The 14,311-nt window shown below is 44.5% G+C and overlaps 1 protein-coding gene across 2 annotated transcripts in view; it reads right to left on the bottom strand.

The window, feature by feature from the left end:
- Window positions 1-14,311, bottom strand: part of RPS6KC1 (ribosomal protein S6 kinase C1) — a 141,081-nt gene extending 126,770 nt beyond the window's left edge. For both annotated transcript variants that reach the window (XM_080928343.1, XM_080928344.1), the window contains exons 1-3: window positions 14,097-14,311; window positions 6,875-6,910; window positions 1,297-1,417 (exon numbers count right to left, since the gene is read on the bottom strand). In XM_080928343.1, coding sequence (XP_080784469.1) covers window positions 1,297-1,417; window positions 6,875-6,910; window positions 14,097-14,201 — 262 coding nt within the window. In that variant the 5' untranslated portion in view covers window positions 14,202-14,311. The remainder of the gene's footprint in view (window positions 1-1,296; window positions 1,418-6,874; window positions 6,911-14,096) is intronic.

Raw genomic sequence — 14,311 nt, 5'->3', positions numbered from 1 at the left:
AAAGAAGGAAAAAGAAAGAAGGGAGAAGGAGGGAGGAGAGAGAAGGAGGGAGGGAAGGGGAGAGGGAGGGGGAGGGGAAGGGAAAGAGAAGAAAGGGAGGAAGGAAAGAGAGAAGGAATAGATGCAGGTATCAAGGAAGATGTCATAGGTTTCTAGTGCCAAGTCTTGGTGATAAGAAACCTTGTTGGTTTGGATGTAGAAGGTCGCACGGGCTCTTCCGCTGGAGAACTGGTTCCCAGCTAGCACTCCTTTCATGGTAGCTATGCAACATTTAAGAAGTAGGTCCTAGCGAGCAGACACAGGCCACTGGGGACAGTTCCTGAAGGTCACCCCTGACTGATGTGCCTCACGGTTCCCCTCTGTGCTCCCTCACCAGGACAACATGAGAGGCACTGCTGCAAGCTCCCGCTCACACAGACCCACTGCAGACAGCAGCTGGGTGTCCTGAACTATGAACGAAGATGAGCTCTTCCCCATAAGTCGTTTCTGTTTTATCACAGCAAAGAGGAAATTAATTCAGAATATTGGAGCTGGGAATGGGGCTGTGTGTTCCATGGCTCACAGGCCTTGGAAACTGGGGAATATGGAGTTGTGAACCAAGAAAGCCCTATTAGGCTGTAACCAAAACTCAGTGGTCATGATAGCAGGACTCAGAAGACCAGAATGCAGGCACGGAAGGGCCACTTCTGACTTTTCCTGAAAACTAAATGAAGCAAAATGTAAAAATAATAGAGTAACTTACTTGGTAGAGCTCTCAAGACAGCCCGGCAAACAGTGTGACACGGTCTTGTCACGCCACAGCCTCAGCTAGCCAGGTTTATAGCAGGAGGGGAGTGGTGGGCAGGTAGAGAAAGGCATGAAAAACGCTTGGACGAATTTAGAGCCTTGTACAGCAAACAGGGCTGACGTGTGAAGCAGCTGTCATTACAGACACCAGTACAATCTCAGAGGTATTACACCAGGGGCTGGAACACAGGAAAGGCACTTGGAGGGCAAGAGCCAACCAACCAAGTCACATGTGTAAGTGATACATCTTTTCTTAGGCTCTTAGTGTGTCTGGACAGAACTGCAGCTACCCATGGCTGAGAAGAGGAAATGTGTTCTGTAAGAACTACACTGAGGGCATGCGCTGGATAGATTAGCACAGAGCTTCCACATCACTACTGTAGAGATGAACCGTAGCTCAGTGGCGGAGAACCTGCCTGGCAAGTATGAGGTTCTAGTTCAAGCCTGGCATGGGGGTGGTGTGACACTGTGGACAGGGGCACTAAACTACAGTTTCAGAAAACCACTTACCAAACACTGTCCCTTTAGCAAATGGGGGAAATAGTTCAGAGTGTCGAAATGCATTCCTGTGAATTTGCCATAATTCTCTGTGCAGCTTCTTAAAGTCACTGTATCTCCTCCACACGATTATCTGAAACGAAAACAAAAATAAATGCATACCTCGAAGCATAACTATTCTCTCTGCTACAAATAATGTTTTCTTTAAATATTCCAAATTACCATGCAAAGCAAGCATGTATGTGCTGCAGCCTACAGAGCCGACAGTCGAATGTGAGCACTTCCCATAAGCCAACAGTGAGATGTGAACACTTCCCCTAAGAGCTAACACAACACTTCTTCCTACGGCTGTTCACCTGAGGCTCTTACGTCCTGCTTTCTGAAAGCCTTTTTATTCACTGTGGAAAATTATTCAACCTGATATAAAAATGGTCTATGCTACATAAAATATAGCACTATACTCCCTCCTGAAACCACGTACTATTGGCCCAGAAATTAATTATATGGCTAACACTGTCTCCAATATCACACTCACAGGCACAAACCCTGGGCAATTTATCTTAGGATTCCTCATTTATGTCAGCGCAGGTATACGAGTCTGCATGGGTTTATGTACCAGACGCATGCATGAGACCTCAGAGGCCAGAATCAGGTACTGGCTCCCCTGGAACAGGGGTTACAGGTAGCTGTGAGGCATGGAGATACTGGGACCACGCCCAGGTACTCAGCAAGAGCAGGAAATGATTCAACTACCTACTCATTTCTCCAGCCCCCAATCTGGGCAACTTTTAAACAAAAAGGACAGAAAGTTGCCACCTCCCAAAAGCAGACTAACAGTGAAAGAGAAAACACTGTGTGGGAAGAAAAACACGAGTTTGTATATTCTATAATTTTTCCATAAATCTTAACTAACTAACCATAAGATTTCAAGGTACAAAGTAAACATTGACCAGGATATAATTAAGACCTGCATATCTCAAAAACAAAAGTAACAGTCCTGTAGATTAGACAACATGGAGAAGCACTTTCTGTCACTAGCTTAAATCATTTGACCTTCCTTAGATGAAATCAGAAAAGCATAGCCTATAATAGCCTATAACAGGAACTGACGCATGGCTTTGATGTCACTGTCGACTCTGAGTTCCATGAGTAAACCTTAGCTGTAAATCCCTTTCCTCCCAGACCCTGGCGATCTCACTTCCAATCCAGGCTACGTGTTCTCATGTTCATACAGAGTGATGCTGATAATGATCGGCCAGAAAGGTCACCAGACATGGTTTTCAAGTCTTGCAAAACTCTGTCCTATTCTCTGAAGTTATTCTCCAAGACTCTGTCTCTTGGAGTCCTCAGTACAACAGCTGAGGCAGCTCTGCAGACCGTACCACAAGGTAGACACGTTGCTTCTGCCCAGTGTATCACTTTTATTCATTTACCCAACAAAAATGGTCATCCAAACCAGTGTTGCAACTGTGCTGCACACTGTACTGTCCCCAAGTATGAGACTGGAAGCACAGGCCCCTCCTTCAGGGTCACCATCAAGGAGAGAAGAACAAGCCAACCGGATGCACACCACAAAGGAACTGACCAAAGTGATACAGAAGGCTCCCTGCCCAGCCTGAATACTTCACAAAGCTACAATGCTTGGTGTCAAGAGGAGAAGTCACCAGAACATGGAGAGTTAGAAGGCTGTAGGAAATGTTTCTAAAGAGAAAAAGATGCCAAAAACAGAAAGCTCTAGAATCTTGGTTTCTGGGACTGACCAATGGTAGTGCTATCTCCTGAGGTGGAGATCAAGGAAGATGCCATACTTGAGGCCCATCAGAAGCCAGCTGTGCACATCTGGCTCACATGCTTGTGAGCTGTCCAAAGGACTCGTGGGTTTGGAGTGCAGACAATGGGGCTGTGGCTATCACCTGGATTCCCTACAGCTTCCAGTCTTGATAGAGAGACATAACATTGTCACGAGAAAAAGTGTTACTTTTATACTTCAAATATATCAAATTGAGCTGGACATAATGGCCGATACCTAAAATCCCAGCACTTGAGAAGGTTAGGCAGTAAGATCATGAGTTCAAGGTCATCCTGGGCTACACAGTGAGTTTTGAGCCAGTCTAAACCAGAGAGCAAGATCCTGCCTCAAAACATCAAAAAAACAGGTAAGTACAGATCCATCAATACTTCAGTAACTCGAGCTGTTTGGTACCGTGCTGCTGAGAGCTTAAGGACTGAGTGATGAGCTCCTCAGTGCAGTCTTCTGCAGGGTCGATGCCCAAACCAACAGGGCATTTCCAACGGGGTTTTACCAATGGGGCATTACCAACGGGATATTACCAAGAGGATATTACCAATGGGGCATGACCAACAGGGCATTTCCAACAAGGCATTACCAATGGGGCATTACTGATGGGATACTTATTACCAATGGTGAAAACCACACTACAGGATGAGCATGAGAGAGATTTAGGAGACTGGAGATTATGAAGCAACCATGTTGCATAGATGAAACGCTCTAGTCAAGATCACTTTCAAATAAAGGAATGGTAACGTGAAAATTTTTCACAACTTAATCACAATACAGATTAAAACACCAGATTATATAAATCCATCAGAGCCAGAACTAGAACAGTGCCAGGAGGGTCTAACTCTCACCAGAGCATCACTTACCCCTCATACAGTCCCAATGTATACCTGGGCTGCAGAACCAAACTGCCCAGAGAGAAATGCCACCTGCCACAGATAATCGAGGTCGGGTGGGTTCCTGCTGGAACAACCAGAAGCCTGCGAGTGCAGGCTCCTCATGTGTTCATTGACATTACTCTGAAGAAATTTTACAAATGAAGCATGCAATGACCGTGTGTAGATTTAAAAGGTTAATAAAAGCTACATTTTTACTATAGCTTTCTCTTTAGCATTTCAACATATGATAAACATTTCTTTTTTAGATACTTAAACTTAATGACACAAAAAAACTTGCTTCCCTACATTTTATAACATCACCTAACTTAATGTTTTTGTTCTTACTCTCGTTCAATACCAAACACTTGCTGGGTCATCCATGCTTATGACAAACATGACTATAAAACTGTTTGCTTACACATTTTCTTTCCCTCTTTTTTTTTTGGAATATTTGTCATTTATTTGTGTGTGGTCTATGTGTGTATGCATAGTTCAAAGTGTACCCATACATGTGGAAGCTAGAGGTGGACATTAAGTGTCACCCTCACTCGTCACTTTATCTTTTGAGTCAGTGTCTCTCATATACTGAAGCTCACTGATAAGTTAGACTGGCAGGCCAGCCAGCCCTAAAGATCTGCCTTCTCCATCCAGGGCTTTGGGTTGGCCCACCCTAACATGTACCCCATCTATGAACTTCCGCAGCACATAGAGAGGCCTGTCCTGAAGACACAGAGCTACAGGATCTCCAAAAAACAAGGCAACAACAGGATATCCCAGAGGAGTCCTGGTAAGCACGTAGCATTGGCGGTGTACTGAAGTCAGAGGCCTCGGTCCAGACCATGACTCACTGCAATGAGCACTTGCAAGTAAAGCTGTTTGTACAAAAGGGTATACTGTGTGGAACATCGTGACACACCACAGCTTCTACTGTGAGATTTTATAATTTAATTTTATATTTTGGTCGGTTTCTTTTGAAGGCAGGAGGTTGCCAGGGTGGAGGGCAGAATGGAGGGACTGGAAGATAAACATGATTGGGTACATGATGTGAAATTCACCGAGAATCAATAAAAAGCTAAAAAAAACAAAACCAAGCATGAGTCACGGTACCAGGGAAAACGTGAGATCTTAAGGTCACACTCAGGCCTCCTGCCTGCATAGCATGCACTTCATAAGGTGAATCATCTTCCCAACCCACTCGACTTTTTCTTAAAAATGTAGAGGAAGTTGGAAAAGGGAAGCTGCCCTACATAATATCAAATGATTCAATCGTTGTTAATATTCCTTTAGCATTCTTAGGAAGACAAGAGCTCTGAAGGGGTCAGACAAGCTCTACAAAAGGACAGAAACACTTCTCTATGAATAAGGACCATAAAGACATCATTTGTGTGAACGAGCCACGTGCTTATTAGTTCCTGAGAGCTTTGGGGAAGCCTCTAAAGCAGAGACCAAATCTGTGAGGCCACAGCTCTGAAGTGGTGATAGGAAGGACCTGGAGACCTGAGGGATAAACTCTTCCCAAGGCGAACACTAGTGTATGAACTAGCAGAGGAGGACCTGAAAGGACTGTTAGAATTTCAGGGCTGCTCCACGGTTTCCGATGTGAACTCACAGAAGACCATAAACATTCTGTGTCATTTCTAAGAGAAGAACCTGCAACTGTGTAACTGAAGGGCACTTACAAGAGCCTGCTGATGACTGATTCACCAGCAGTTGCTGTTAGAAAAGTGTGTCCCCCAAAAACGGACTAAGGAATGGCAGAGAGCTCGCTCACAGACAAGCTGGTTCAGGATTCTCCCTAGGAAGAGATGAACATCAAGGTACAACCAGAGCATGGCGCTCAGATGGCGTGGTCAAAGGAGATGCACCCTACTTCCAAGTCCAACAGAGCTGTAAACTTTCTAGAGCCAAATCAACCAGAATCAACAATAATTAGACGTGGAACTCTAAAAGAATGTTTTGTGCCACCTACTGGCAACATAAGGAGAACAATTGTGAGATGCAATTTCTCCTGAAATAAGAGCATCTAATATTCTCCCTATTAGAGAAGCAGAGATGTCTCAAAACCCATGCAGGAAATACTATACAAACTCTTTCACTGTGGTTTTGAGTTATGTGACAGAAACAAACACCTTGTCAGGCACATCAAGACTCTAATGAACTTGGGCCAACAGTGTGAAACAATCAATTCAAACACATGAATCAATCCAGGTACTCCTGACCAGAGTGGCACTGGCAGGTAAGCAGATGTCCACACCCCATCTAAAGACACTGAGCTGGGGACAACCAACACCGTGTAGAATCAAGACTGTTAAATTTACAGCATCTGTTTAAACACTTGGATGGGGTGGGGGAAGGGGGGTCCCAACATAGTGCCTCTAGTCTCAAAAATGAGTGGAAAGCAGACAGAGTAAATTAACGTGCAGGGAGGCAAGCAGACTGCTTGGCTGGCATCCCCAAATGAAGCCCCAAGCACGAGTAAGAATCCGATCACTCTAAGCAAGACATGCTAGCCCAGGAGAGGATGCCAGACGGAAGCGGAGACAACTCTTAACAACAGGACTAGTCAAAAACTTCAAAGCTAAGCAGGAATATTACAGCAGCTCACAGCGTCAGCATGCCAGGCACGCACAGACGGTGTGCCGAGCCCTAGTCTGTTCCTACAGCTGGGATGCTCGTGCCTCAGGGAGGAGAGAGAAGCCTTGGCTACGGCTGAGGCGGGTGAGGGCTAGAGAAAAAGCGCTGGGCCTCAGAGCCTCACCCACACCACGCTGCACCTCCTCAGCACTGAAGTGTAACTGCAGCTACTGCCGCGTAGCCGAGGAAACGGTCACACAAGTACAAACACTTATACAAGTAACTTGGGCAGTTTCTTCAACAGGGGTAAACAGAATGTTCACATGGATAAGCAGGCTACCTCCTGAACGTCCTCTGGATTTCTTCGTGAAACAACCTAAAACAAAACACAGACAGAAATACTCGTTATCAAATAAGATTTCACAGCTTGGCAATTACTTCCCATAGTATCTGCATAAAATTTCACTGTGGAAAAGAAAATGGAGGCTGAATCAGTCACTAAAAACTTTAAAACCTCAGGAGAAGAACAGTGCACATTCAGCCCATCAGCCCGCGTGGATTACATCCTCAAACAAACATCTCAGTCTCAAACCTTCAGGCTATCTACCATCTCTCAGACCCCACATAAATCCAAGCATGTGTAATTTTCCCTCTTGATGCATTTTTCCCTCTGAGGTGCAAGAGACTGAACCCAGCCTCATGCGTACTAGGCAAGCATTACTCAGCCCTGGCTAATGGTGGCTACTCCACCATCAGGACACAGCCTAGTAGGTAAAGCATTAAAGTACTGCATGTAAATACATCACAATATGCAAAGTAAAAATAATAAAATAGGACAGAGAGGACGTGCTCTTTTCACTTTTCAGGGACAAGAATCTCTAAGAGAGGTAACGGGATGACAGGCTACAAAAAAGGCTGTGTGACACTGAACATGACTCCCTGTGGTGATCTGGTTCACCAAATGGCGCATTCATCAAGGTAGCACATGCGACCTTGGCTTCCAGACATCAACTTTCATGTGGATATACTGCCGTCTTTAAACTGCATGTCACACACACAAAACTAGGACTCTGGCAGGATGATTAAGCACGCACTCCAAAGTGTTCAGCTCATATGTAAAATTGTCTTCTTACTGAATCCAACCTCCATCTCACTGTGACACCTGCATCCCAGCTCCTCTCTCCCTAGCCGTCCTGCGGAGATGCAGGTGTCACTAGCTGGCAAGAGGACACGGGCCAGTTATCACCGGCCAGCCGGTTAGTCTGGACCCCAGAGACAGCACCTGCACAAACCATCAGCAGATGTTTTCATTTTCTAGTTCTCCAAAGCCAATGAGCTCCTAGATAAGACAGGCAAGTTGACAAAGTCTAGGACTTCACTTTCTAATGAGTTCTCATGGAAGGTTCAAATACTATGAACTGAATGTTGTGTCCACCTCTAAATCATATAATGATGTTTTAATCCTCAATTCCACAGCATACAAAAATAAAACCTTTGGGAAATAATTAAGGACTGTGAGGAAATAATCCTCACAAGAAAAATATAAATGACCTTTCAGTCATGAAAGGGGACAAGAAGGCAGTTATCTGCAAACAAGCATCAGGCTCTCCACAGACACTGAAGCAGCTGGCACCTTGACCAATGGTTATGCAGCTTTCTGAACTGATTTTTTTTAATGTCTTGTTGCTTAAGCCACTCAGCCAATAGTGTCTTATTATAAAACCTGGTGAACAAAGGAGCTAGAGAAACAGCTCGATGGTTAAGAACACTGACTGATCTTCCAGAGGTCCTGAGTTCAATTCTCAGCACCCACATGGTGGCTCACAGCCATCTATAATGGGATCCGATACCTTCTTCTGGTGTGTCTGAAGACAGCTACAGTGTACTCACATACATAAAATAAACCTTTAAAAAAAAACCAAACAAACAAGCCTGGTGAACACAAACTGACTAAGACATGAACGGACGCATAATGGGATAGCTTGGGGGTAAAGGTGCTTGTTGTAGAACTTGACAACCTGAGTTCAAATCCTGAGACTCATGGTAGAAGGAGAGAACTGACTCCTTCAAGTTGCCTGACACAACATGTTCCATGCCAACACACACAAATAAGTAAGCAGACAGACAGTTGTAGTACAAAAGACATTTTACAAAAGATAGAAATAGCTGTTTTCTACGTTACTAAAATAAAACCCAAAGAAAATAAAGCTTAGAAATAACTCAAACGGCAGGTAATCAAATGTTTGCCCAAGCTGTTACTCCTATCAAACTTTACCAATTACAGCATCAAACTCTGGCAAACTTTTTCCCAGACAAGGTTCAAAGACAACCAAATTTTGAATGCTATGAAAACTTGCAGTTTAAAACAAACCTGAGTATCTGAGATGTCAACAAACAGGTTTACATTTTTAAAAATCCATTTACTAAAACTTTGATATATGAGAGTTTTATGCCAAAGAGTATTAATAGTCAAAAAAGGGATAGATTAGAACAAGTTATTGGAAAGATCAAAAAAATTTGAGAGACATGAGTTTTCAAATATTTAAGTGCCCAGTACATATGACAGACAGAGGCACAGGTAGGACACCCCAGTGTGTAAGGAGACAGAAGGACAAGGTAGAACACCCCAGTATCTTTAGAGACAGGAGGCCCAGGTAGGACACCCCAGTGTCTAAGGAGATGCTTTGTGACATGGTCCTTCAGCAGCACATCCTGTTGCTTATGTATGTCTTGTAGGCCTGTTACCAGCCTACTTTCATTCATATAAAAACTGCACTCCCTGCCTGCTCATGATCCTGAGAAAGTCACTAAACTTCTCTAAGCTTCACTCTCTCGTCAGCAATGAAGAAACAGCACAGTCCTCACTCACTGGGCACCTGTAACAAAGTGTTTGCTTATATCCAATGTGGATTTACAGAAGCACCATCCAAGTATTGGCTGTTGTCATTCAATAAACATTAGCTACATGGAATGAGGACATACATAGTCCCAGCCTGAAACTCCACATTACATGCCAGAATGACAACCTCAAAGCATTGCTCAAAACAAATAGTTAAGCAAATGGGAGGTCTATGTTGGCACACACCACAAGAGTTATTTTTAAATCATCAATTCTAAAATTGATCTTCATTTTCAGTGCAACCCTACATCAAAAACGTTACCTGACTTTTGAAACAACCCAAATAACCAAAATACAAATTTTGAAAGAAAGAGTACTTTCATAGCCTGATTTCAAGACTTAGTACAAAGAAATAATAACAACAACACTTTTAAAGGCAGTAAGATATGATAGCATGAGAAACAAAGCCACACGTGCCAATAACTTACAGGAGTGTTCACAGGAGCTGCACTCAAAACAACCCCAACCTGAAGAAACCCAAATGCCCATCACCAGAAAAGCAGGTAAACATACTGCAACCACACACGATGCGAGCCACCCGGAACCAGCTAAGTGGTCCTTTAGAACATAATCCTACATAAGCCTCACGGTGGGTCACAAAAGCTTGTGACCCTTGTGCATAGTTGCTCTGGAAAGATTCCATAAATCTTATGTTCCAGTAAAATACTTTTGGTTACTCTAAAACCAAAAATTTAAAAGCAGTAACAGGGAATCTGTTGGCTTGCTTGTAAATAACCATGAAGTTATCTCAAGCTTACCAGGTTCTTTAAAAAAGTAGAAAGAAAAGGAAAAATACTAAAGAGATTTAAGATAAAAGAGTTTCTTTGTCGTCCAATATGTAATGGTTCTAATTCTTCTCCTAATGGTCATAAAGAAACTGTTCCTCAAAGCTTGATCGGGAGCAGGAAGCTCGGGAGCAGGAAGTTCACAGAGACAACTGTGTCCTCAGGGGAGTGCAGTTACCTGGTTAATTCTCCTGAGGAAAGATGTTTTTCTTCTTCAGTTCCAGGAAAACAATAAATATTTTGCTTGATTTATAGTGTTCTGCATAATTTTTTTAAATGAACCTCCATGTTGACTCTTAATTTAAAAAACAAAATGTGTAAGCATGCGAAACTCATGCTGTGGAAGAACTGAGTGGCTCGGTGTGTCAGCCTGCCCTCCTGGGTTCAATCTGTAGGGCTCACATGGTGACAGGACAAAACTGATTCTCCCAAGTTGTCCCCTGACCTCCATACGCATACTAGGGGCCCTCATTCCCACATATGCATCACACACAAAAAATTAAATAAAGAATGTTTAATGCTGACAGGAGCCTGATATAGCTGTCTCCTGAGAGGCTCTGCCACAGCCTGACAAATACAGAGGCAGATGCTTTCAACCAACCATTGGACTGAGAATGGGGTCCCCAATGGAGGAGTTAAGAAAAAGAACTGAAGGAGCTGAAGGGGTTTTCAACACCACAGAAAGAACAACAATATCAACCAAGCATACCCACCAGAGTTCCCAGGGACTAAACTACCAACCAAGGAGTACACATGGAGGGACCCATTGCTCCAGCAGCATATGTAGCAGAGGACGGCCTTATCAGGCATCAACAGGAGGAGAGGTCCTTGGTCCTGTGAAGGCTCAATGCCCCAGTGTAGGGGAATGCCAGGGTGTACATTTGAAATGTACATAAAGAAAATATCCAATTAAAAAAAAAAGAATGTTTAAAACAAAAATCCCCCAGGCTGTGAGCACTGCTCGACAGCAGGCTCTCACCGTGTGAGACCCCAGGCTTCATCCCCTGCTTTGGCAACAACCAAAACAAAACAGAAAGTCCTGCTCACTTTGTAAAGCCCACACTTATAACGAGAAGAAAGTCAGTGAGCACAGGTAACAGGCAGCGTGGGTCAGTCTCTGCATCTAATATTTTAAATCTGCGTCTGAGCAACTTTGTAAGAATACAGTTATGCTCAGGACTTTCAGTTAGTGCCACAGACATTCACACCCCCAGGCCTTGCTTCCACCTCAACGTCCTCTCCTTTCTGGACTGTTCCTATCCTGCACCACCTGAGCCATAGCAATCTGTCTTCTGAACCCCACAGCTCGTCTGTGGTGCCTGTGGAACTATATTATACTATACTGTTCTATACTATACCATACCATAGTCCTAGACTACTGCACCTATTTAAGCACAATAGACTCCATTTTATGGTAAGTAGAAAGAGGAAGCCCAGAACTTTCCCTTGAATACCTTATAGTGCCAAGTGCCTAGAACTACACGCCCACTATACGGGGTGACTAAAACACAGAGGAGAACATCCTGGAGAGATGACTCAGTGTCCAAGAGCACTGGCTGCTCTTGCAGAGGGTCTAGGTTCAGGTCCCAGCACCCACATGGTCGCTCACTATAGCTTCCGTTCCAGGGGATTCAACTACCTCTTCTGGCCTCTGCCTGTACCAAGCACATGTGTAGTACACACACCTACAGGTAAAACACTAATACATATAAAATGAAAATAAATAAATCTAGGGGTGGACCTCTATCGATGTGGGGAACTGCACAAGACACTGTCTTAGTTGAAATGAAGAAACCAGGACCAGTGCTAGGAACCTGCTCTCTGTCTAGTAAGAGGCAAAGCTCTATTCACAGACTGATACAATCCTGGTGTGAAAGTGAGCAGTTTCAGGAAGCTGGTATGACAGGCACCTCGTGCCTGTTAAATAGTTGATTTTATAAGCTGTGTATTAAGAAATCAGAGATTGCAAATGACCAAAGAGGTCTCAAGATTGGCATAGGAAGAGTCTCATTTCCTTATACTGCTTTGAAAAGAAACGCTACTTACACCCCATGTACACAACACTCTGACTCACACACAGGGAAGGCAGACTTCTCCCTACTCTTCATGAACTTGGTCTTCTTGATGTCTTGAGAGACTTGCTCAACCCAGCATCTCAGTTCCATTGGTCTGACTCTGCATCACCTGCAAATGCTGCCAGCCCCTTACATACCCCAAGCTCAGCTTACCCCAATCTCTTCTCTCAGGTTTGTCAGAGCCAGCTTCCTAGGTGCTTTCTGAATATTCACTGCACAATTATTACTCTTTCCATCCATACCTCTCTTCTTCAAAATTTAACACTAGCAACTGAGTTCATCTATGACACTTTCTTCTTTCTGGTTTAAGCAGAACTGGTCCCAAAGCCCAAAACTGCTATTGCTTTGCAACAGAAACTTTATCAAGCTTCTAAACTTCCTTGAATCTGCTTCCTCATCATGAACTTGTACAAAATGCCCAGCATACATACAAGTACTGCACATAAGACATGCACATAAGCACTGCACATAAGACACACACACAAGCACTGCATATAAGACACGAACACAAGCTCTGCATATAAAACATGCACACAAGCTCTGCATATAAGATATGCACACAAGCACTGCATATAAGACATGCACACAAGCACTGCATATAAGATATGCACACAAGCACTGCATATAAGACACACACACAAACACTGCATATAAGAGACACACACGAGCACTGCATATAAGACATGCAAACAAGCACTGCATATAAGACATGCACACAAGTGCTCCACATAAACACTTATATTGGGTTATTCTCACTTCCCAGGATAAACAAGTTTTCAAAACTTAAGCTGAGGCAACAAAATTTAAGAAAAACAGTACTAAATTTGGGACGGTGAACTTACATAAACTGCCTCACATCACACTTTGCTCAGCTCCTCAGGAGCTGTGTAGTTAGGAATGCCACACAAGGACCTCATTCATTCCCCTTCACACTCCACTTGGTTGCCAGGTCAGAATCCCCTGGGACAGGGATTTTAGTTACCTACTAAATAACCATTTAGTTATCTGGGGAGGGGGGACACCTTTGGTAGTCAGAGGACAATTTGCAAGAGTCAGTTCTCTCTTTCCACCACATAGATCCCAGTTATTTAAAACAGTTCTTCAGGCTTGACAGCAAGCACCTTTGCCTTCTGGGCCATCTTGCCAGCCCAACCACCCTCAAGTCAACTCAAGTTAGATCACTTAAGTACACAAGCTTCTCCTTCTGAAAAGGCTCAGAAGCAAAGATCCAAGAGGAGTAGCTTAACAACGAAACCTTCCCAACAGCCTACCTGCCACACAGCAAACCAGTCCCTAAATGAGGCGACATCCCTTCCATTACATAAGCCCCACAACACACCCACTAACATTTTTTAGTGTGTGTTTTCCCTCTGGAACATGCCAGCCCACTTCTGCAAATTTCATGCTAAGAGAAAGTCCAAATGGGACAGAGACTAGGTCATTCATTTAAAGCCACATACCAGTACTCCGCCCCAGAACGGCTGGTGGAGCCTGTCATCCCTTATGAAGCCACCACCCCAGTCTACCAGAAGTCCCTTCTCATGCTTAGAGTTCCCATCATCTACATCCTGGGGTTCCTCTCTCCTGTCTGAGGTCCCCAACACCTCCATCCTAGAGTCCTATCTCTTGCCAGGAGTTCCCAGCATCTCCATCCCTGAGTCCGGTATCTGCCTGGAGTTCCAGTGTACTGCCAAGGGTCTTCTGTCAGGCTCCATCCGTCCCTCCATCCCTCCCTACCACTCGCCACACCCAGCCGCAGCCCTGAGCCCGTGCCCCGCCCTGTGTCCCTATCCAGGCACTCACCCGTGCGGTAACCTTATAGACCGTGTAGCCCCTGGGGTGTCGCTGGGGCTCGGTGACAGTGTAGAAGCGGGCCAGGTCGGCACTGTGACCCCAAGGAGAGGTCATTCTCCCTCCGCCCGTGCTTCCGCCAGCTGGGGACCATCGGGCAGCCCCAGCCGCAGCGGACTCCACGCAACACCGAGCACGAGCACCGCACCGCGACGAGGGGGCGGTGG

The sequence above is a fragment of the Micromys minutus genome, assembly GCF_963924665.1.
Source record: "Micromys minutus genome assembly, chromosome: 1".
NCBI lineage: Eukaryota > Metazoa > Chordata > Mammalia > Rodentia > Muridae > Micromys > Micromys minutus.
Note: the sequence above shows the minus strand (reverse complement) of the source record. Positions and strands in the feature narration are given on the sequence as shown.